The sequence below is a fragment of the Acipenser ruthenus genome, chromosome 28 (assembly GCF_902713425.1).
Source record: "Acipenser ruthenus chromosome 28, fAciRut3.2 maternal haplotype, whole genome shotgun sequence".
Lineage (NCBI taxonomy): Eukaryota > Metazoa > Chordata > Actinopteri > Acipenseriformes > Acipenseridae > Acipenser > Acipenser ruthenus.
In genome coordinates, this window is record NC_081216.1 from 18139333 (window position 1) to 18164279 (window position 24947).

The 24947-nt window shown below is 37.4% G+C and overlaps 1 protein-coding gene across 4 annotated transcripts; it reads left to right on the plus strand.

The window, feature by feature from the left end:
• The first annotated feature begins 9295 nt into the window (after nt 1–9295).
• LOC117434793 (synaptotagmin-6-like) lies at nt 9296–21977 on the plus strand. 4 transcript variants are annotated; one of them, XM_034057447.3, is made up of 8 exons: nt 9297–9463; nt 11271–11676; nt 13656–13851; nt 14334–14428; nt 14934–15344; nt 15930–16052; nt 18439–18550; nt 19517–21976. In XM_034057447.3, the coding sequence occupies exons 3-8, from the start codon at nt 13677–13679 to the stop codon at nt 19822–19824; spliced, it is 1224 nt and encodes a 407-aa protein (XP_033913338.1). In that variant the 5' UTR covers nt 9297–9463; nt 11271–11676; nt 13656–13676; the 3' UTR covers nt 19825–21976. The 4 variants fall into 4 exon arrangements, with proteins under 4 accessions (XP_033913345.1, XP_033913338.1, XP_033913344.1 ...); XM_034057453.2 differs by having other exon boundaries at nt 11271–11378; XM_034057448.3 differs by having other exon boundaries at nt 11274–11676.
• The last annotated feature ends 2970 nt before the right edge of the window (nt 21978–24947 follow it).

Sequence of the window (24947 nt, forward strand, 5' to 3'; positions counted from 1 at the left end):
TGAGGAAGCACTTTGATAAAATGCAGGTCAGGAGTGATGAGATGATTAGTACTGACTCTTTGAGAAAGCACATGCACAAATTAGGTTCAGCGAAATGCATCGGGACAGGCTAAACGAATCACTACTTTTAGACTTGACTTATAATAGCGTTAGTGTTACAGAACACCGTGCAGCTTTCAGAGAAAAAGCTATGCTGCTTTTACCAATATCTTTTTCAACAAAATCTGTGTAACAAGCAGATTCTCTGAGTGATCCCATACGGAAAATAAATATATTTTTAATATATGGAATTATATATTTTTTAAACCTGAAATGTATTTATAATATATTTTCTTAAACATGACATGTTGCTTAAATGTATTTATAATATACTATAAATGTATTTTGTAAATCAACACATTCACGCTTATACATTTTATTTTTCTTTTATTATTATTTTATTATATTCAAAATACATTGTAAAATATGTTGTAAATAAATATATTCACATTAAGTGTATGCAGTGTTTTCAAACAATATATTTATATATTGCATATAATGGGAGACTGCAATGGTCAGGCAGCACTAAATTTAAAACAAGAAGGCTTCATAAGTCTATCCATGTACAGCAGATAAAAACACAGACACTGTGATTTTAATTTGGTAAATAGATTTATTCTTGACAGAACAAATATGGTTGTTAATCAATCTTTCTGCAGATACCGAAGTGTTACAGATACCTCATAAAAAATAACTGGGCTAAGCCTAGTATTTAGAAGAAAAAAAAGAGAGGTCAATAACAATCAAGGACACAATAGGCTGTTCATATTTTAAGTCACCTTATATTTAAACTGTATGCCCACCAATATGAAAAAAGAATGAAATTGTAAAAATGTATTTCCAGTTTATTAGTGGGTTTTTTTTTTTACTTTCATAGCTCTATTTTCAGCAACAATTCCATAGCTATTAATGAATTTTTAATTGGAAGCAGCAGTTTTTTGTAACGTCTCATAGTTTCAGAAGAACAATGTTAGCAGGTCTACAGAGAAGCAGCCCAAACACCTGTTGTAATGCAAACAGCCTCTTAGCATATGTTGGAAGCTTTTCATTTTTGTTCTTGAGTGTCTTATATACACTGAATTTTTACAAAATGTTGATATATTCCGTTATGTTTAAAGATAGTAGTTATTTTTAAGTGAAATTGCGGAATTCCATTCATTTCTTATTTATTTTCTTATCTGTTTGGTGGAACACATGCAAAATATGGTGTGTGTCCAGGCACTTTACATTATGTAATATATTGTGACTACATTATATAATACATGTTTAGTAAATATATTGAATAATACATTTCTAAAAAATACATGGACAATATAATTGATATATTGTTACCTGAAATTATATTGTAAATATATTTTCCATATGATGAAAACGGGCCAATTATAAACATACATAATAAATATATTTTTCCATATATTTTATCATTCCCAAAGACTATGAGTTTTATATGAATAACATGCTTACAAAAATATATTTAAAATATATATTTTTTTAGTATGGGATAACCTCGTCTCACCCGCATGGACATGCAGTACACATAACAGAAACGCATCACAAAACACCGACCACAAGACTTCCTCTCTAGAGCTTGGCACAGCAGAGTCCGACAGGTCAGTTGAGGTACAGGGATTGCAATTAAAAAATAAATGAATAAAGAGAGTATTTCACACTCGTACAGAGAGCAGGAAAGAACATCCCACTCCACTGCATTAGACAGGCACGTCCAGACAGAAACAGTCAGGGTTTACTGAGTGCATTTAATCCTACACGGCTGGATCTTGCAAAGCGGGTTCTGTGAGTCAATGGGGCGCAAGCCAGTTCTCTCTTTAGCATATTGATGTAACTAACATCACATCTTTAATCACGCCCAGTGATGTAGGTCAGATTCACTCTAATAATAATCCATCTTCCTATTAGCACAGACATTATCATTACTGCCACACTTTTTTCTTCTGTTGAATATCTTTTAGTTGACTACAATTTGGAATATGCACATATTTCAAAAGACACCACTGTAGCATTTCAAATTCATGACAATGGTCTTACTGCAATGTGACCTACAACAAAGATACCAGGACGTAGGATGCTGCAGTTTATCTATAACGTTGTACTGTAATTGAAATATTTGCATGTGATGTAGAAAACAAAACAAATGAAGAATCAGAAAAAAGGGAATCAGAACAATAACAGGGGACCAGTACGCTTTTTAACAAACCTAGTTAAGGAAATGGGTTTAAAGCATTAATACTCCTTTAATAACAGCAATAGCAATAGCTGTAATAGTTATTTGTACATGAAACCCTTTCTGTCCCCATTTCCAGTGGCAATATTCTCCTTATTATCCAACTCTTCATCCGTCTACTAATATATTCACATCTCAGAGCAGTGCTGCCATCCCTGACACTGACAGGTTTTCTTTCTTCATTGTTCCAGTGGAGGGGAGCCACCCGTTACTGTCACAGTAAAGCAGGACAGCTGCAGACAGAGAGGCAGGAGACAGGAAGGTTGGCCATTATTCCTCACATTATCAGGTTAGAACAGATGGGTGTCCAAAAAGATCCATCTAGATTCCAGAACACTGTTACCCAAACTTACAGCCACTGCTAAGTGCACATAAGTAAAGTCCATGAATCGCTAAGCCCTTTCCATCAATAGAGTTCAAATATTCACAGGGAACTGAAGAAATGGGGAAAGGAAAGGACAGTGTGTTTCCCACACACAGGAATGTATACCTATCAATCATTATGAGGATTTGGCATGACTCCAAATAACGTGTAGATTCTAAACATCACATTCCCATGCATCACCCCAATCTTACAATCTGCGACTGAGCAGAATACATTAAAAAGTTTTCTTTTACACCAACCTAATTCGTCTGTATTAATAGCAGTTATCCTTGTGCAGACCAATTGGCCAGCAGAGCAGAAGCTATGCACCCAAGTGATCATCTGAAAGTAGTCTTTAAAGGCAGGTGGTCGTTATTTACAGGCGGTCTTTAAAATGGGAAATAGATACCTGATGGCTCATCAGAGTGGGCACTATTGGCAAGGTGGCCTTTAAGCTGGATTGATAACACAATATGCACTACTGTATAATGTGATGCACATTACAAAGTTAAGGAGCTTGTATCATATGCCTTCAGCTTTACTGGGCTAAGCTTTAGGAGAAAACGTATACCATTTTTTGGTTTGTTTGTTTTGTTTTTTAATGTAAACTTTACTATGAATGTGTGACAACGTGTTTAACGTAACTTTTTTGACAAATAAGAGGATGAATGATCCCATAGAGACCTCTGCTGGTGAGAGAAGAGACTACAGGTCATCTGTCTACATTTTGTTCATCTCTTCTAATGCAGGGGTTACCCAATATTTTTTTTCTGTCCAATCTGCACTTCTGTAACACTGTAAATAACGGTTTTTTTTTTTTTCATTTTAATCTTATTTTTTCTTCAGCAGTATTTTATCGTTCCTTTTCGTTATTAGAATTATTATGCTTATGATTCTTACACAGGAATCAGCGACTGCAATGTGGGTCCTAACATTTCTGTGTCACAAGCAACAGTATAAAAAAGGACAACTGTATATGGTGTTCACACTTTGTTGCAGATTTAAAAAAAAACTTCAAAATACTAATCACTGAGGGGTGGTAAACGCATTCGGCAAGAACCATTTAAAAAAAAAACCACGAGGCAGACTAATTAATTACAACCAATTCCTTCCCTTCCCAAAACCTTACATTTGTAATATATTGATTGATTTAAAATACTCCTTGAAGTCATAGACTGCTTCCGTTATTTTTATTTTATTTTCCTATTTTTGTTTGGTTTAGTTTAGTTTTGTTTTATGGGGGGAAAGAATATTTTTTTATGTAAACAATAAACGTTTGGTTCAGCATTCACTGTCAATATCGTCTGCTTGTTTGGTTCAGCATCCATAAATTTGCATTTTTGGCGTATTCATATCGACACAATGTGTTTTATACTGTTGTTAAGCTGAAGCTATAAAATGACATTGCTTATCCATGTACCAGATGCGCTTGAAATCAAATAGCCAACCAATAAACCCGATGTATTCATTCCTTAGTGCAGTTTAAACTGACAGTGATATGTGCTATTTCGTTTGCATAGTGATAAAACAAAACGGCAACCTTGTTTTTACCTCTGTGGCCGGTATCTATTCCACAGTATTATTCAGGCAGTCTAAAATGACATTCTACAGTTTACCAGCAGGTGGTAGTATGGACCTGTTATTATTATTATTATTATTATTATTATTATTATTATTATTATTATTATTATTATTACAGATAAGAGCAGTTATAAAATACAATAAAATCAGTAAGAGCAAATTCAAATGACAGAAAATAAAAAATGCAGTATATAATTACGTTTGAGAGTGAGTACGACTAAGAGCAGTTAAACTTACATACGGTTATCTTTAAGAGTAAAATCAAGTACAAGATACAGAAAATATAATGTGAATTATGTAATACAGCAAAGTGTGGAGCAATTTAAGTGCAATTACAAGGTGATGCAAGTACTGATACAATTGGGTGCCATATAGTCCAGTATAGTCGAGAGTTGTGAGGTTTACAGATGCTGTCTGAACAGGTGTGTCTTGAGTAGGCAGCGGAATGTGGTCAGGGACTGATCAGTCATGGTATCCATGATAGGTCGTTCCACCACTGAGGGGCAAGGGTGGAGAAGGAGTGGGCTCTTAAGTTAAGGCGGTGGAGCGGAGAGGGCGAGAGGGGGTGTAGGAAGAAATAATAGTCTGGAGGTAGGAGGGGGCCTGAAAAGTCAAGACAGTAATAGGCGAGTACAAGAGTTTTGAATTGGATGCCAGCGGCGATAGGGAGCCAGTGGAGGGAGTGGAGCAGCAGCAGAGATGAGCTGGAGTGGATGGATAACGGAAGCAGGGAGCCGGCCAGGAGGGAGTTGCAGTAGTGAAGGCAGGACAGTACCAGGGCCTGAACTAGGAGCTGTGCGGAGTAGTCAGTGAGGAAGGGGTGAATTCTACATATGTTGCTGAGGAAAAAGCGGCAGGAGCGTGCCAGAGTAGAGATGTGTTGAGAGTAGGAGAGGGAGGGGATGAGGGTCAAGGGTGACACAGAGGTTATTGGTGGATGAGAAGGGAGAGAGGGTGATGGTTCAAGAAGAATAGCGAGAGAGATCAGTGGTGGGGGAGGAAGAGGGGGTAAGAAAAAGAGGTCTGATTTGGAGAGTTTAAGATGATGCGAGTGCATCCAGGAGGAGATGACCGAGAGACAGGTAGAGATATGGGAGGAAATGATGGAAGTCAGAAGGGGGAAAGGAGAAGATCAGGTCATCTGATCTCTCCATCTCTGTTCCTCTGGAATCTACCACACTCTCTCCCTCTTCCTCAGCTAAGAACCTTGGAGTCACCCTGGACCCCTGGCTCTCTTATTCCCAGCACATCTCCACTCTGGCACGCACTTGCCGATTCTTCCTGAGCAACATCCGAAGAATCCGACCCTTCCTCACCAACTATGCTACCCAGCTCCTGGTCCAGGCCCTGGTACTCTCCCGCCTAGACTACTGCAACTCCCTCCTGGCTGGCCTCCCTGCGTCCGCCACCCGTCCGCTCCAGCTCATCCAGAACTCTGCTGCCCGCCTGGTGTTCTCTCTGCCTCGCTTCGCCCACGCTACTCCACTACTCCGCTCGCTCCACTGGCTCCCGATCACCGCTCGCATCCAGTTCAAGACTCTTGTACTAGCCTACAGATGCCTTGACCAGTCTGCACCCAGCTACCTCCAGACCCTCATCTCTCCCTACACCCCCACTCGACCTCTCCGCTCCGCCTGCACTAGAAGACTAGCTCAACCACCGCTACGCTCCCCTGCCTCCAAAGCCCGCTCCTTCTCCACCCTTGCTCCGCAGTGGTGGAATGACCTTCCTACAGATGTCAGGACTGCCCAGTCCCTGACCACATTCCGGCGCCTCCTTAAGACTCACCTCTTCAAAGAGCACCTGTAGAACTCCTCTGTTTGTATCCTGGGACACTATCACCCTTCATGTAAATGTGCTTTATTTTGCTCTTATCAGCCCCTATTTTACTGCATTTAATCCTGTACTTCAGAATACTGTAATCTGCCAAGTTTTTAACCTGTAGTACTTTGTATTTACTCACATCCTGATGTAACTATCACTATTTAATCATATCCTGATGTAACTATCACTATTACCTGCTGTATTATTGAATTGTGGTTTGTCAAACTTGTACTTTACTTGAACAAAAGTTATTGTATTTCTTGCTCTTATTGTATTACTTGTATTGTAACGCTTGAAATGTTTTTGCTTACGATTGTAAGTCGCCCTGGATAAGGGCGTCTGCTAAGAAATAAATAATAATAATAATAATAATAATAATAGAAATGATACGAGGAGCTATGGGGGAGATGAGGGGACCCGGGGAGCGAGTATAGAGAAAAAACAGGAGGGGTCCCAGGACTGAGCCTTGGGTGACGATTGTAGAAAGATAGCAAGAGGCAGGGGGTGAGCCACACCAGGACACTTGGTACGTGCGATCGGAGAGGTAGGAGGAGAACCAGGAAAGAGCAGTGCCGGAGAGTCCCAGGTCAGTGAGGGAGGACAAGAGAATAGAGTGGTCGACTGTGTCAAAGGCAGGAGGAGGTGGCACGGGCAGAGAGTAGAGAGTTAGTGACAGAGACATGAGCAGTTTCAGTGGAGTGTGCCGAACGAAAACCTGATTGGAGGTGGTCGAGCAGAGAATGTTTTGACAGGAAAGCAGAGAGCTGGCAATGTAGCGCTCACTCGAGTGTTATAGTATATATACTAAATGTAAATATATCATTTTTACGGCTGCAAGTGGTCTCAGAGTGAAGTAGTGGAAAATAGGTTTCCAAAGCAGAGGTTTCAAGTGATGTAAACAAACTGGACTGTCAACTAGTACCTGATACACTGGAGTGTCCAGGGCTTTCACAACAAACTCCCAGCATTTAACAGGCTGCCAGCTAGGAGGCTACCCATTCCACAGAACAAAATATCAAGACAGGACAGTATAGTTAGGTAGAAATCAGCTCATCTGGATTTAACAGACTGTTACCAGGACACTAAAGAATATTCTTTTTGTGTGTAAAAACAGACATCATTGAGGGGCACTGCAGCTTTAAAAAATATGCGCTAATACAGTATGAGGCCCAGCTAACTATTTCCTTGTATGCCACATGCAGCTTGATATGTAAATGATATCAGACTGCCCAGCCTTTGTCTGGATTTTCAATTTCCAGTACTGTGCGCTTCAACCATTTGTTAATAAAATGAGATCTGTATTTTCCTCCAGTTTGAAAATAGTTTCTCAACTGCATGAGGAGGTTATGAACCTATTTACATCAATAAATGAAGTAGATTGAAGTAGTTGTCCCGGTTTACATGTACTTGTATATGAAAATTATAATAAACTTCAAATCGTCACAGACTGCTGGAATATAGTAGGACTATTTGAATAGTACCACCAAGATCTGTTATAGCTCAGGAAACAAAACAGAACAGTGTTATACTGATAACATTTGACAGGAAACACAGGGCTGACATTTTCAAGATTATATGGTAAACCCTTTTTTTAATGACAGATATTTCTTCATAGGCAAAACCCTGTTTTTAAACCATAATAGGGCACTACTACGGGCTGAAACCAAACCTTTTAACAGCACACACATTAAATGAGATCATTATCATTATGTTTTCATACCACACAAATATAACTAGCATTGAAATGATACAGTAAACTTGATAAGCATTGCAGTAGATAGGAATTAGATTAAAACCATGCAGTTTTGCTTCACCTGAACCTGCCTAACTGCATTTTGGTTGTATCCCTGGAGGAATTGCCCCCTGGCAGTAGCACCAACATATACATTTAGCATGTCGAGGAAGACATTTAAACTGCCCTACCTATCATTAGCATTGCTTTAACTCCATAGAGCAGCGTTTTCTATCGCATTGGTTCACAGTCTGTCTGCCCTGGACCATATTTAACAGAGAAAATACTCTGTCTCATTCACCTGCCCTGCAGCTTCAGTCAAGCATTTACTAATGGGATTCTTATTAAAAAAAATAACTCTTGTCCACTTCCATTTACTATATAGATTTTGCATGTGCAGTTTTAAAAGTTGTGTGTTCTAGCAGCTTGCATTTTCATATTATAAAGTGATGTCTCGTATTTTAGTTTGCATGCCTTACTTTCAGTCAGTCAGTTATAATTGCACTAGCATAAAGGGAGTTTAATACAGTAGGTATAGATCAACATGGAGTAGAGGGCTGCCTAGTACCTTCAAAACTTTCCAGATTGAAGAAAGGGGATTAGAAATGAAAAGTTCAACTGCCCAGGGAAAACTGGTACTCAAGCTAATGAAAAAGATTTTAAAACTTGCTTTTACAATGTTTCACATACGGGTATCTAGTAGCTCCTCTAGTAGAAGCACTAAGAGTGTGGTTCGAATCCTCCTCGTGAGGAGTTGCCAATCTTGACTGAGGAACCACAGAGGGACCACGTTGGGCTTAGTGCTCCTATGGGATAGGGAGGAAAATCAGCTGGGGATAGCTCACCTCTCACGCTTCATCAACCCCTATGGGTCACGCAGAGTCATCCCTGGCTGGGCCCTTGTCTGCAGAGTTCAGTAGCTTGGTAACATTTGTTGCTTCAGTTCTGCAGGTGAAACGAGGTGATTGGTTTGACAGCTGCAATGGTGGCCGCTGGTTGATTTTCAGTGATCCTGAAAAGTGGGCTGCAGCGCTGTCCAAATTGGGAAGGAAAATGTAGGAAAAAGAGATTGCAAATTAAATAATTTGCAGTGAACACATTTAAATATTGCATTGTTGAAACTTTAGTTATTAGTTTGAAAAGGCATTTGGTTATAAATGCAAGTAGTGTGAAAGATGCAAATACCATGATGTTTGAATACAATATATATATATATATATATATATATATATATATATATATATATATATATATATATATATATATATATATATATATATATGCATTAGTGAAATATATATGCAGGTATGTAAGTTTATAAGTATATAGCTTTTTAACTTCCAATGAATACTTATTTTGTTTGAATTTTATCATCATTATTATTTGCATAGCTCTCACTGATAAACTAATTAGAAAGGACCTGCTTTCACTTATAACTCATTCGCCAGCATACAATGCTGAAGTCCAGTACATTTAGGATAGACCTGTGTATCCGGTGTATTACAAGGAACTGGGGATGATGTAAGTGCATTGATTGAAGGTGTCCTTTTGCACTGTAAGAGAAGGGAACTTGTTTTTCTTGTCTTCACAGTACAGAAAGTTTAAGCAAACAAGGATATCTCAGAACATAGAGAGAAGGTTCTTCAGACGGTTTTCTGCAGCGTCACATATGATGATGAAGGTAATGTGAATTATATTAGTTCTGTTATTGCAGACACAATCTACAGTATAATGCAAACGAGCCAACAAAACCATGCCTAGTGCAGTAAATGTGTTTTTATAAAGCAAGTCGAGTTTTTTTTTTCTGAAGTGGAATGCCTGTGCTGAAAAGGGATAGTCAACCAGATTTACTAAGCTAGTAGTAAAGGTAGCTGCATAAATGTCGCTAATTTAAACACAACTTAGTATAACACGCAAACTCCTTGGCTGCCAAGGAAACAGAGCTAATTTGACTCATTGCTTTACTTCTCCTTAATAAGATCATAGAATGTCTGCCAGAAAAGTAATGGCTAATTATTGTTTAACAAGATTTGAATTACTGGAGGCAATTCTGGAATTAAGTAATCTGATACGGTCGGGATAGCTAAATGCATAAGTTATAGTAATGGGTTATTTCATTTTTTTAGATCAGTTAAGATGTAATGTTTTCCAAAATGTTTCAGTCTTTTTTGCTAGTTTTACAGAAATCGTCTGTCTTGTCTTTTCTGTCTATGAGGTCTCAAAAGATGTATTGCATTAAAAGACAGTGGTGGTTTCAAAATGATCGACCCAACCAAAATGATTAGACATGTCAGCTAATTCGGCCCATGCATAGCTTTTTTTTAGATAGTTGAAAATCCAGCTAATCTGCTTTTAAGCTTATTTACAAATTAGCCTTTTCACTGATACGATTGGAGTTAACAATCATTAAAGGAGGGGGGGGGGGGGGGGGGTCTGGGGGCACTAACTTAAACAAATTAAAAGCCATTAAAAAGCTATTAAAAAGCTGGGGAGGCCCTCCGATCAGCCAAGCCAGTAAATGTATGCCCTTTGAAAATGCCACACTTCTGCTTTCAAAATAAACTACCTTACCTTAGTTAATAAGAATGAGACAAGGAACTGGATTTAGCAACCACAGAGCATTAGCAATGCCTTATTAAACACACAACTGACTCCAGCACTGTAGCCATAATCAGGAGCTTACAAAACTCGGAGCTGAGATCTGAACTACTGCAAAGCTATAAATATTTGCAAGCCTTTTATTATTTTTTCGAGAATGAAAAAAATAAAACGCAAACATTTTTGGCACGAAAACAAATTCCACTAACAATACATACTTCATATATTGTAACAAGTCGGCAGCATTTCTGGAGCAAAATAGGTTTTATGGGTGTGATTTGCCAAATATTTTGGTCGCAGATATTTATGGATTTACAGTATCTGGGTAGGTTCATCAACTACAAACATTTTAATACATAAAACTAAATGATTCATTTGGCTAGAAATGTGACCCCTACATGGGATCATCACACTTTGCAGAATATAAAGACAGCTTGGCTGATCTAGCTGAATTGCATGTACTGCATCTACTGTATGGCAGGCAAATAAAACTGAAGTGCCCAACATATCCTTTCTTAAATGACAGTATTTGAGGAATAGCAATACAAGCCACTCAGAATGATTGCACACAAGTTAAGGGTAGAGAAAAAAATTAACTTGCAGCGAAGCTACCTGCATTAAAAGATTTTTGACAAACATTGTTTTAAAGGTGAAAGCATCCTACCTAAGGGTTGAAAAATCCATATTACAAGATAAAGGACTTGAAAGACAGCCCTTCCAATGAAGTTTCTACTTTCCTTGATTAACAACATGCCAGCTGTGAAATTGATTGCTTTAGCATGCTAAAGACTGACATCAATATAGGACTGCTAATGTCACAACTGTGTTACAGGACCGCTAATGTCACAACCGTATTATTTTTGACACTGATGTATTCCTTTTCTCATCAGCAGTGAACGGAACACAAAATTAAATGAAAAGAAGATACATTACCAGGGTGATAAGCGAAGAATGGAGATACTTCAAATCTAATCAATCCTTGTATTTCACAGTCCACAGTAAGAGGGAGTGGATTTGATTTATGTTATATGTTGAGCACTTTTCAGTGATAATATCCTTTTTTGGTCTTTATTGACAATTAGACGTGCCTCAACGACTGTTAATAATCATTTATAAATATTTTGTACTGTGTTCAATATTTTCTGTGTTACTCTTTTCTTTTATTCCGGCAGTTTCCTTAACAAGCTTAAATGAATACTCCAATGTTTATAGTCTTGTACTAAACCTTTGTCCTAAAGGTCTGGTTTCTTCGACTCTGATTTGCACTGATCAAGGACTCCCTTACCCAATGTAACAGTAGGTATTCCAAGATTAACAGCATTAGTGCAAAGCAGGGTCTGTAAAATCAACCACGTGTTCATTTCAATTTATATGTGAAATATTACAGTTGGAAATAATCCATGTCTAGTTTATCGTTATCAATAATTGATTCAATTAATTCATATTATTGGTGCAACACTGAATATGTTATATCTTTGCTCCCTAGATTTGAGGAAATACTTTAGTGCTTATAACTAAGTGATTATACCAGCACAGAGGGAATAGCCAGAAATTCCAGAATGTTTTTGGCAGTAGTGAAAATCGATCCGTAATCTCTGGTACTGCCCTCAGTGAAAGTATCATTGCAGTTATATGTCAATGTCAATAGACAATCGGGGCATCACCTTATATTTCAAGTATAATTCAGCATTGCGTTTGCCGCAGGCAAAAATCAATCAAAAGCATAACAGTTGAAATGCAAAAAGTTCTTGAAAATAAATACAAATGCTTTATTATTAAAATCCAAATCACCAAGACCCGATGTGGGTCTTGAAACAAAGTCTTTTGTCGATGGTTTGGCCTCAGCCTTTTTCAAGACAACCAACAAACAAACATTTCAGTGTTCAGTACATTTTTATATCCTTTCAGATGACAATCAGGGTACGCCCTAATTATCCACTTAATTATACAAATCTCTTAACAGATATGTTCTTTTTTTTTTTTTTTTTTTTAAAAGAGATCCATTTGTTTTTTTTATTATAAATTTGTTCATTATTCTTCATTAGATGAACCAATTGCATAACAAAATGTATCTTATAATACAAAAGCATATACAAATAAGGTACACATTTCAATTAAGATAACACACACTAAATTATCACAGACCTCAAAAACTAAATCATATAACTCAAGATAGTAATTACGTCTAAGTAATCATAATGAATGAGGTTTAGAGGACAATTCATTGTTTGAGTCTTTTCATTTTTTAAATGCTTAGATTCAAGTCGTATTATAACATTTCAGCTTGATACACACATCTAATAAATGATAAATACAGTAATTAGCATCATGCAAGACAAATAATCAATTATTTCAAAAGAGGTTTAAAATCCAGTTCATCATTTAATCCTTTTGGTTTTAAAGTTTCTAAAGTATGAATCCAATATGTTTCTCTTTTAAGCAATTTCAAATCAAGGTCACCTCCTCTTACAGACACTGTGACTTTCTCTATTCCAATAAATTGCAAAGAGGAGACTGGATGTGCATAAGTAAAGTGCATAGCTACCGGATAATTAGGATCTTTCCTTCTAATAGAACTTTTAAGACTCAAACAATGAATTGTCCTCTAAACCTTATTCATTATGATTACTTGGAGGGAATTACTATCTTGAGTTATATGATTTAGTCGCTGAGGTTTGTGATAATTGAGTGTGTGTTATCTTACTTGAAGTGTGTACCTTATTTGTATATGCTCTTGTATTCTAAGATAAATTTTGTTATGCATTTGGTTCATCTAATGAAGAATAATTAACAAATGTGTAATAAAAAAACAAATTGATCTCGTTTTTTTAAAAAAGAAAATGAACATATCTGTTAAGAGATTTGTATAATAATTAAGTGGATAATTAGGGCGTTCCCTGATTGTCATCTGAAAGGATATAAAAATGTATTGAACTCTGAAATGTTTGTTTGTTAGTTGTCTTGAAAAAAGCTGAGGCCGAACCGTCCCACATTGGGTCTTGGTGATTTGGATTTTAATAATAAAGCATTGGAGCTATTTTGCGTTTCAACTGTTTTGTTTTTGAGTTATAAGTCAATGACAATATTGAAAATGTTCTTTGTATACATTGCAATTATATCTTTTTGGCAGGGCTGGCCTATTACTAGAGATTAAAGACCATTCTGTTAGCCAGTAACGTTCACTTTGAATTGAGAATGTAGCACCTGATACTGATCCAGTGCATATTGTTTTTTCTGTTTCAAGTGTTACTAAACTTGGTCTGTTCCTTTCTCAGCTTTTTATTTTGAACAGGGATATGGACTCACCCGGTTCCTTCCGACTTTCCTTCGCAAGTCTACGAATGCCTTTCTCAGATGGCGTCAAATACACTCTATTGGGAATCTCAGTCTCTCTGTTTGCAATTGCAGCACTCATACTAACATGGCAGTTGTATCAATACTTCAAGCGCAAACCAAAACCCAGCGGAAAAGGTACACTGATTTACTCTTGATTCAAATACCAATTTTAAACCAACTGAGGACAGGCTCGAGTTTAGAAGGGTGACCTGGGGAGCAGAGGAGGGGAACTGGAGAATGTAGCCAGGCAGAAATTATTACCACATACTAGATTTATCCAAGACAACCAAACCAGAGCCACCAATAGCAGGAACAATGGAGGACAGTTGAGACACTAGTTTAACTGTACTGTAAAATATCTATAGATGTGTTATTAAAGGTATTGACGATTATTAACCAGAAATTACAGTTTATTACAATAACATTTATTAACATAATAATGTAACAATTGTTTTTTTTTTTAAATGCCTTAGTTACATCCTTATAACCCTGTAATTCTAGCATGTTATAAGTAAATTGAAGGTAACTTTAAACTGAAGGTAACTTTTCTAAAACCATGGTGTCTATACTGTATGTCTATTATGTATGCATTTTTTATATTTATTTTATTTTTTTAGTAAAGAGCTATCAAAGTGTGGATGACAAACAGGCAGGGAACACTATTTTTGAAGCAGCTGATAAAGAATCAGATATTCAGAAGCATGATTACAAGGTAAGGGGGGTATTAGGGCATGTCATATTGATCTGCTATTGTTAATCATTATTTCTCTTCCCGTGTGGCTTGAGTTACACAGCTTTGGAATACACCTACCCTACCCTGGATACCTTTGCCCAGTCACAAGTGTTTAATGTTTCAACAGCCGTAAATTGAAGAGACGCCTCCAGAGAATGTGGCCCACTTGTGCTGGAAAGAGTGTCGGCTGATATTTTGATTTTGCAGCCTTTATTTTCTTTTTGACTCCATTAATACTGCCAAAACACTGCAAAATTGATAGATGTGAAGACCTTGTTCTCTTGTCCCTATTTATTCCTGTGTTACAGGTAATTGGACCCCACCTGAGCCCACATAGTTTCCTGTGTGCAATATCTAACACAAGTGTGAGGCCTGGGTAGGGTCATATTGCCTGTTGCAGGAAAAATGGACAGGTCAAAAAGAGCAACACCAAAGCACTTGTGGTTATTGGCTATTTAATGGGACAATAATAATTCTACTATAGGTTCAAAAACTCGAAGATGAAATAAAAAAACTGAGCAGGTGCCTTTCAGCAACTTCGTCGATTAGTGAGCAAGACAGCGCTGACTTTCAGAGCATCACAGAGGCGGACGCTCAGATGAACATCCACGGGAAGCTCAGATTCTCTGTGTCCTACAATAGAGAGCAGTCCCAGTTTGCTGTGACTGTCCTGGACGCTACAGATCTCCCGGTCCGAGACTTCAGCCAAAGCACCAACCCCTTTGTCAAGGTAAAGCTGCTGTCCGGACTGCTGTCCAAGCAGCCTAATCTCCAGTGTGTCCTTCAGGAGTGGGAAACCAAGACGGTGAAAAACAGCAGGAACCCTGTCTTTGGGAGCCAGTTCTCCTGCCCACTGACCGAGAAAGAACTGAAGACGATTACTCTCAAATTAGAGGTAACGCTTATGCGAATTGTGTGTTTTCACTGTACAGACAGCTGGTACACAGAGAATCTTTTTATTTTTTTTTACAGGGTACAGCAAATACTTATGTGTATATATTGCAAATAAACTTAGATTTTGGTAGTGGTGGTCCATTTGTATTGTGATTAATTTATTCATTTAACAAACCTAGTGTACAGTTTACACTTTATGCTTAACTAGCTCATGTATTTACTTTTGTTTATCACTATAATGACATCACTTAAATGTAAGGGAAAGTTACTTATAGTCCAAGTTTATAGGAATGTTATTCTTCCATCTCCCCCTAGTGGTTATTCTGTTAGCATGCAGAACATTTCTGTATTATATAGAAAAGCACAGTTGGGCGAGCTGCAGTACAAATGGTTCCTATATTCATGGTATTAAGTAATGTGTGTTCTAAATTACATAACAAGTTTACCATGACAGCTTTGCATGGTCAAATTGTGTTTTATCCTTCGCCATGTTTAATCTGTCACGCTTGCTGCGCTTCACTAAATGTTTTTACCACGCAGTAAGCTTTCAAAATGATTTAGTGAGCGCTGTAACTGTTTGCCACAGGTCAGGGACTTTGACAGATTCTCAAGACACAGTGTTCTTGGAGAATTGAGGACACACTTGAACAATTTAAACCTGTTATCACATCCGGTTGAGATCTCCGAAGAGCTACAGAAGTTAAATAAGGTGTGTTTAATAACTGTGTTTATGAAAGTGACGTTATATGGAAAAGGGAACGCTAATTTGACAAAAAAAAGTGCTGGCAGATTATTATTCCCCACAAACTTTGCTTTTGTGACCAGGACAGTGATATTTTGAAATTTACCTATTTCCAATGAGAAAACGGGCAAATTTGTGTCTTTTCGTTCACATAAAGTCAGAAAAAAACAACATATGAATCCAAATTAACATGTATTTATACTAAAGTAATACAAAAATGACTACAAAAGATTTAGAAGTGAGTAGTTTTTCAGAGATTTACGATTATACTTTAAATCACTTTCACGAATCAGTCCCCAAATGTAGTCTCCCATCATGTTCTCGTTATACTGTCCTTGGTAGCGGCGTTCAAAGTCCAGTATATCCTGGTGGAAGCGCTCGCCTTGCTCCTCCGAGTATGCTCCCATGTTCTCCTTGAATTTATCAAGATGAGCATCAAGGATATGGACTTTGAGGGACATCCTACAGCCTATTGTGCCATAGTTCTTCACCAAAGTCTCAACCAGCTCCACATAGTTTTCGGCCTTGTGATTGCCCAGGAAGCCCCGAACCACTGCGACAAAGCTGTTCCAAGCCGCTTTCTCCTTACTAGTGAGCTTCTTGGGGAATTCATTGCACTCCAGGATCTTCTTTATCTGTGGTCCGACGAAGACACTGGCTTTGACTTTTGCCTCAGACAGCTTAGGGAAGAAGTCTTGAAGGTACTTGAAGGCTGCCGACTCCTTATCTAGAGCTCTGACAAATTGTTTCATAAGGCCCAATTTGATGTGCAGTGGTGGCATCAGCACCTTCCGGGGGTCCACCAGTGGCTCCCACTTGACGTTGTTCCTCCCCACAGAGAACTCGGTCCGCTGTGGCCAGTCCCGCCTGTGGTAGTGCGCCTTGGTGTCCCTGCTGTCCCAAAGGCAAAGATAGCAGGGAAACTTGGTAAAACCGCCTTGGAGACCCATCAGGAATGCCACCATTTTGAAGTCTCCTATGACCTTGATGCCATCTCAGAAAAATGCAGATATGTATCCACTTAGGCAGCTGGAACTAAACTGAACTGGTGGGCTTAAGGCCCCTGTATTTATACTACTATTTATATTACTGGAAAGTTCTAGAAAGTTCTAGAAGTTACTCCAAGTTTACTCAGCACTGAATCTATCTGGAATGTTCTGGAAAATAGGTACATTTCAAAATATCACTGTCCTGGTCACAAAAGCAAAGTTTGTGGGGAATAATAGCCATTTTCTATACTTTTGAGGCATAAGCAATTAGGAAATAACACTTACTACCCAGGAACCAAAAAAAATAAATAAAATTGTTACACGGTGTAAACAGCGCTTCCAGCTGTACAGCAAAGTGTTTCAGATTAGAAGGAAGAATGCAGCCAAGAACGACACACCCTATAAAACTGACATTCTTTGTATTAACAAGACCCAACGCTGCTCTATCGGAGAAGATAACATACGCATTTGTGGTTTGAGAGCTTTTAACCTCATCTCATCTCACGAGTTACACGATGGTTTCAGGCAGTAGGTTATAATTGTCTCTTTACCGTTTCATGATGTTTACAGTCTTGGTGGTTTATTGCAGTGACAATGACTGTGTGTTTTAAATATTTTTTAAAAGGGTTTTGAGTCCAGGAGCTGCTCTTATGTTCTAGTTGCTTGCCATAGATTACATAGGCTTGTCTTTGGCCACTCTTGTGCAAAGCAGTGGATTGCCAGTAGAACAACAGGAAACGTGATCCAAGGTGGAAGATCACTGGATGGGGCAGGCCCTTTTTTCTATTACACAGGCAGATAGAACTGAAGAGCAGATCTTGAACTCTGATGAAAGAATCTTCACAAAGACTTCATCCAAAAATTAAAAACAAAAAACACAGCATTTGAGTAACTGCAATAAGACCCACTCAGAATGATTGCAGGTAATTTCTACATTTTATTCCTGGTCATCTCTTATGCTTATAGAATGGACTAATACCATAATCACAATTATGCATGATCATCACATGTCGAAAATGTACATTTGAATCAAGTAAATGTGGTTTCAACATGTGTTCATAGTGCATTATTTCAGTAGTGTTGAAGAACAGCTTTAGTTTCTTGTGAACATATTTGTATTAGAATGCATCATATGTCATATTACTTTGAAAGATCCTTATGAAAAAGGTATACATTTTATGAATCCGTCCCAGGACATCCTTGTAAATTTGAATCTTGAATAGTTTTTACTGGATTCTCAATAAAATAACTGTTGTTCTTCAGTGGATTCCAAGCATCTGCCTATTTTCTTTTGATAACTAAAACATGTCATCATGACCTGAACGCAAAAGGCCACCAATAACAGCATTTCATTTGAATTACAGGACTCGGTTGGAGAAATACTTCTGTCTCTAAAATATCTTCCTACTGCCCAGAGAATAGAAGTGGGGCTCCTAAAGATTAAAACAGCTTCACTGACCAGCAATCAAGATAAAGGTATACCATTTGTAATATAAATTATGTAACCACTGTGTTAATTGCTGTAAAACCTGGAGCCATATCCTGAGATTGTTAGTCTCAGCCAATCAGGTTCTGAGTACAGTAGCCATTTTTCTGCGGTAGATCTGAGCTGTAGAACTATCAGAGTTGCAGAATCTTTAAACTCAGACTCTCACAGCTGCATAGCTTAAAACAACAACTTATGATCCAATTATCCAATACAGAAGCAGTATTTTCTTTTCTACAGAAACATTTCTTCAGTTCATAACAGCATGAATACGGTATATCCTCCTCAGCAGGCATTCATGGGAGATCAGGGTACTAATGCTTAATTACAGACTAGCCTTACTCAGTAGTGAGCCAGAGCAGAAGGTTATTCGGGAAATTTAAGCCGAGGGTGATATTATGGCATGGCAGTGACGATATTGAAAAGCTTGTCTCATTCTATTGAGACCTCATTGAAACAAGAGGGTGCATCTGAATTGGATTATTCTTGTGTGTAAAATATAAACACTTGAAGGCATTGATAAAGATTTATTTTAACACATTGCAAATTAATTTTACTAGTTTCTTTAAAGTAATTGCAGCTACCAAATAATTCCAGAATTCTTTATAATTTGCACTTCCATAAATTATACAGGTCTGAAGTGTGCAGTTTTGAAAGAAGCACATATGGCAAACATTTTCATTTTAAAATGCGATTTCTAACTCTATTTATGTTAAAGAAAATTCTCAAGATATCTGTTACACTTGCATTTCCTGGGTCATTTATATTTAACATAAAAATCCATGTTTTCTATAACATGTATTTCAAAAGGTACAATTACAGAATTATTTTGTTTTTGTCTAAAATCACTTTTAGAATTTCTAAATTAAATGTAAATGAACCAAATGCATGGCTGGCTATGAACTTTTGAAAAAAATTAAGTACTTTGTTTTGTTTTTTTATTTTGTTTATTTCAGCTTTGTATGCAAGAGTCACCATAGTCTGCAACCAGTGTAGGTTGAAGCACCAGAAAACCTCTCTGAAGTCAAAGTGGGGAATTACTGTATTCAATGAGGTCCTGACATTTTCACTGCTAGACTCTAACATAAGGGAGTGTGTGATTGCTGTCTCTGTTTATGAAACTATTGTCCATCAAAAAAATAGCAAGCGCCTGATTGGACAAGCGATCCTGGGGAAAAGGAAGGCCGGTGAAGATGAGCACTGGTGTCTGATGATGCAGTCCCTGCGCCAGCCAATCGCAAAGTGGCATTCCCTTTTAATATAAAAGTGTGGTTACCAACTATGGTGCAAAACTATTTTTAAGAACCTCCCGCCACAACAATTGAGTGTTGGCCAGCATAGATGGGTTCCATTGCTGATCAGAGGGGGTTGGGGCAAATCGAGCAGATGTATGCACCTGCCAACCAAGCGTCTACCATCAGCCCTCCTGTCAAGGTCTGTCAAATCTGTTGTCTTGCCCATCATGACTGAAACTGACTTGAAACAGGGACATGCAGCCTTTATATATTACAGAATAATTGTCCGGGATTACAGCCTGTTTTTTAAAAAGAAGAGGCCGAATAACTGGCTAACTGACATTTTCCTTTCTAAAAACATTCTGGTTTATGTTTATAATACAGACTATCCCTTTGGTCAATCTTGTTGGTTAGATTTGGGAAATACAATAAATATATTTTTCTTTAGTTCATCCTTTAATGTCTGGATGTATGTGGTATTAGAAAGACTTGGGTTAGGCTTAAAAACACATTGTGGAATGAAATGGAGGAGCCATTCAGTCAGTTCCGTCATTATATAAATGGCCCATAATGAAGATTAAATAATTAAGGGCCTGGTTGGTACAACATCCTATAAATTAAATGGATTGCAAGACCCAAGGTTGATTACTGATTTTGAAAACAACAGTATTTATTAGACCAGTAATGAGGGTCATTTGAGCACTCCTGTGCCGAGTCCACTGGAGAGAGTCAGAGTGGTTCATACTGCCCTGTAGTGTAAGGAGAGGAGATACGTTTCACTTCATTGTCTACAACAGACACTAAAGTGTTAATTTCCCCCTCAAGGGACTTTCCAAGGGGCGATTTAGAGTTCATCCTGAGAGGAATTTATGTGGAAGATAAACATTGCCAGCAATTCATTTTGATTTGATGTACTTTGTACTTTTGTGGAAAGTTTCACAATAACAGAACAGAGATACTATTAATAATGAAAAAAGAAAATATATATATAATGTATAGTTTAAATTGCTGCAAATGAGTATTAAGGCTGTATGCATGAGACTTTGTTAATAAATACAATAGGGTTTGATATTAAGAGTAGTTCATGAGTGTTTGTAAACCTTCCTTGAAGAATAGAGTGTTTTGTTATAGTGAACCTCATGCCCTTATTAGTAGCCCATTGTACAGTGCATTTTATGCAAAGAAAAAATAGCGTGGCTATAAGAACTGATATTTCTGTTTTCTTGGTGTAACTTTCACACAGGGGTGTGTGCAGGTATTCATTTGGGGCAAAATGGATATTATACAAAAATGTTCAAATTATTATTTTGGTATGATCTCTTGCCTGTAAAATGCTGTACAGTATATCAATATTGTGATTGGTTATTATAGCCTTATAGAAAAGCTTGAAAAATACTGCTTGAATACCACAATACCACGCAGCAATCCATTGCCATGAGGAAACCATCAGCTTAATGTATTCAGAACACATATTGCACAGTGCTCCTGGTACTAATGTGGTGCGTGGTTCTGTAGTGGATTATCATTGTGTATTGAATCTTACCATTGTGATTCTCTTGATATGTCCAAGTAACATGTCACCATCATGGTACAGTACCCTATACTATTGTTACTGCCATTTGCTACCATTGCTCCATAGTACAAAACCTACTGCACTGCCAGTAAAGATTTTGACATGTAACATTTGACATTCCATTAAATCCCATTGCTTCAGTAACATCTTCGTCATCTGTCTGTGGTTTAAAATGGTTCAAAGTGGCATCGCTGCAATGTGGATAAGGTTCTGATCAAACCTGAACTGTTCAGAATCCTAACCCAACATCAAACCCAACATCGCTATAAAGATAACATCCCACGAAGCAGGGCAAGGGGCTGACCGTCCAGGTCTCCCTCAGCAGGTTGTTTTATCTTTTGAGAACAGCAGAAGAGTACTCATAAGCTACTTGGAATATAATATTGTTCCTAAAGGTCACCTGATTTCTTATGTAAACCTGCTTCAAAGAAAAAAACTCTCCCTTACAAGTCAAACAAGACCTCCGAAGACATACCTGTTCTGTCCAATTGATAGTTAAAAAAACAATTAAGGGCTCACTGCCCTCCCACTCAGCAAACCTAATGAAATGCATAACACATGCCTTTAGAGATTATATTATATGAAAGGTGCAATGCCAGGTACATAGAGAAGAACACGTGTCAGTATGCATACTCATACTTGATCCACATAACAGATCTTTACAACTGTGCTACACAAATAAATATATTTGTCTAAGTGTGTGAAATGTGCAGGTCAACTCAATTCACATGCTGTCAAAGTGCATATTGTGGGTTAGCATTGTATGCATTGCCGTGTGGTGCTAAAGGAAAAGAAAGACTGAGAAAGACTGTGAACTCTGCATTGAATCCCGCTCAAACCAAGGTACAGCTTTTGAACTGTAAGATAGCAGGATAAATATCCAGGCAGTTTGGCCATGAGGCTTGTTTATTTAATAAGAAGGGTTTTTATAGATGTTTTCCTAACTGAAGACAAGACTTCTAATATTCAGTGGCTTGTGAGATTTCCTTTGGAATGCTACTGTTTTATAAATATGGATATTTGTCTCTCGTTTGAGTTATTGCTGTCTCCCTAAATGAGTTTGGGCTTCGTAATGTGTTTTGTTTTTCTTACAAAAAGAAAAACAAAACACATTGAGACTGCTTAGGAGGACTTGAAATGTATAACTTAGTGGTTTGGGTTTAGTTTTGTAAAAATAACAGGTTTTAATTAGCGTGGAATAGAACACACAATTCTAGTGTGTTCTATTTCTTAGGAACCAATAGCTAAGAAACCCCATTTTGTTTGTTCTGTTCAGAATGCAATAGTCACAGTAATAGTGAACTGGTGTTCTAAAACCCTTAAGAACTCAAAAGCTTGCCTAAGTTGTTTGATACTAGTTTATTAACAATTTGTTTTTCCTTTCACAAAAAACTATAAGCTGCATTATATTATATGAAAACAAGTACAGTGTTTTGTTACTTGAATCAGTATAGCTTTGATACTAGCTATATTCCAATGGTTTTTTTATGCTTCCATTTCAGTTATTATTATTATTATTTATTTCTTTGCAGACGCCCTTATCCAGGGCAACTTACAATTGTTACAAGATATCACATTATTTTTACTTACAATTACAATTACCCATTTATACAGTTGGGTTTTTACTGGAGCAATGTACAGGTAAGTACCTTGCTCAAGTGTACAGCACAGTGTCCCCCACCTCTACACTGCTGCCCGGTTACATAAAATACATTAATTTCCATGGCAGAAAAAAAAATCTAATTTCCCTGGAACATTATGAAATATTTTACACAGATCCATACATCAGTTGATAAATTGCATTTTTTACTTTAAATGTAATACTTTTTAATATAAAATAAGTTATATTTTTGTTTACTGTAGATCTATACAGTATATGGATAGCTAAAGCATATAGTTTTAATAACTGCCCCAAATTAAAATGATCATATGTCTGTTTAAAAATGCAATGAATAATGCAGTTATTATAACAAGAAATTACAGGACCTTTTGATGTCATGAAACAGTGAAGTGCCCCTGGTGCCTTGGTGTAATACATATTCTGTACTCTAGGTGGTAGTGTTTTTGCAGCAAAACTGCACTGCAACCTACTGTAAAGTACAAATAAACAACAAACACTAGGGTATATGATGGTAAGAACGTTTGTAAAACAAATTGGGTTTTGACAGCTGAAGCGGCAATATTATTAAATATCCACTTTTGAAATGGATATATAATTTCTTAATTATCATTTTAAAGCAGTCTGATCCCAGCCGGAGTCATTGAAAATTTGGCTCTTGTTTGAAGATTTGCTCTAGGCAAGATAGAATGTTCTGATGTACAGGTTCAATAACCCTTTGGATGTCATTGCTCCAGGTCTTAATGAGAAGAAGTAATACTGCATATTGACATACCACAGAGAACCTCAGGCATTACACGTCATCAAGCAAGTGATCCTAGCAGTCTTTTGTTTGATTTGTTGTTACTTTGTATGTTTAATGTACCTCGTGCCTGGTACGATCCTTATTGACAGAAAAACAAGTTAAATGAGGCAGAGACAAAAAAGAATGAGAATGCTAGGGAAGTCACAGCTGGTTCTGTAATACATCTTTTTATTCTTTTCTTTTATTAGGCATTTAGTTTCACTTCATTGGCGTAACCCACATACAGAACTGACCAAGGAGGTTCAACCAACATTTAACACAGGATAGCAGCTCAATCTATGTAAGTTGTTGTTTTAACTGTATGGTTCACTGCAAGTATTTGGTCTGCAGATCCCCTCCAATGACATCATATTCGAACTATATACACATTCGCTCTGGAGCTGAAACTTGAACCAGTCAGTCAAATTGAATTAGAGGTACTGGGGGGATATTTATTCCATTCACAGCTTGGTGCTCACAAGGCCCATTCCATAAACACTCCAGCCTGCCAGCTACACAAACGAGCAAATCCTGGTATCAAGTGATGGCTGTTTAGCTATAGGCCAGGTTCCCTGCCAATGTGATGTAGGCTGCATGCCCCAGTGTCTGATCAAGCAAGACCTGCTTGAAATTGCAAATATCCCCTTTCTGGATGAACTGCATTTTAAGGCCTACTAAAGGATCTCATACACTTCCAGTCAAATGTTTGGCAATGCAAGAAAGCATCACCTTACCCTCATATTATATATACCATACAGTGATTCATTGCTGTTTAAATCATGATTAGAGTACTGAATGGATATGTTGTCAAACCAAATGAGAAACCAATACACTCTGTGACAGTAATTGAGGGGTTGGTGTTTAGTTTCAAGTACTCTGGGTAGTAAGTTTCTTCGGTTACAATTTCTTGGTATTATACCACAAGAACTCCTTCTCTGTTAAGCCTTCTAGCTATGACCTGGAGATTATAAATCATAAGGTTGATTCACTGATAAAAATTTGGAAGGGCACAAGAATATTTTTCAAATTAAGTTCTTATTAATTAAGAAGTTAAAACTGTCAATAAAATATGCATATCCAGCTGCTCTAAAAAAGGAACACAGTTTAAACATTTGTAACAAACGCCCAGCCGCGGGCGTAATTTTTCGTTCAATAACTGGACAGACTCAAAGTGTAC

Bases quoted from the DNA above. Each gene is read 5' to 3' on its own strand.
- LOC117434793 (XM_034057447.3), top strand. From the start codon at position 13,677: ATGGACTCACCCGGTTCCTTCCGACTTTCCTTCGCAAGTCTACGAATG. The intron at 13,852-14,333 runs GTACACTGATTT...TTATTTTTTTAG, and splicing joins ACCAAAACCCAGCGGAAAAG to TAAAGAGCTATCAAAGTGTG. The intron at 14,429-14,933 runs GTAAGGGGGGTA...ATTCTACTATAG, and splicing joins TTCAGAAGCATGATTACAAG to GTTCAAAAACTCGAAGATGA.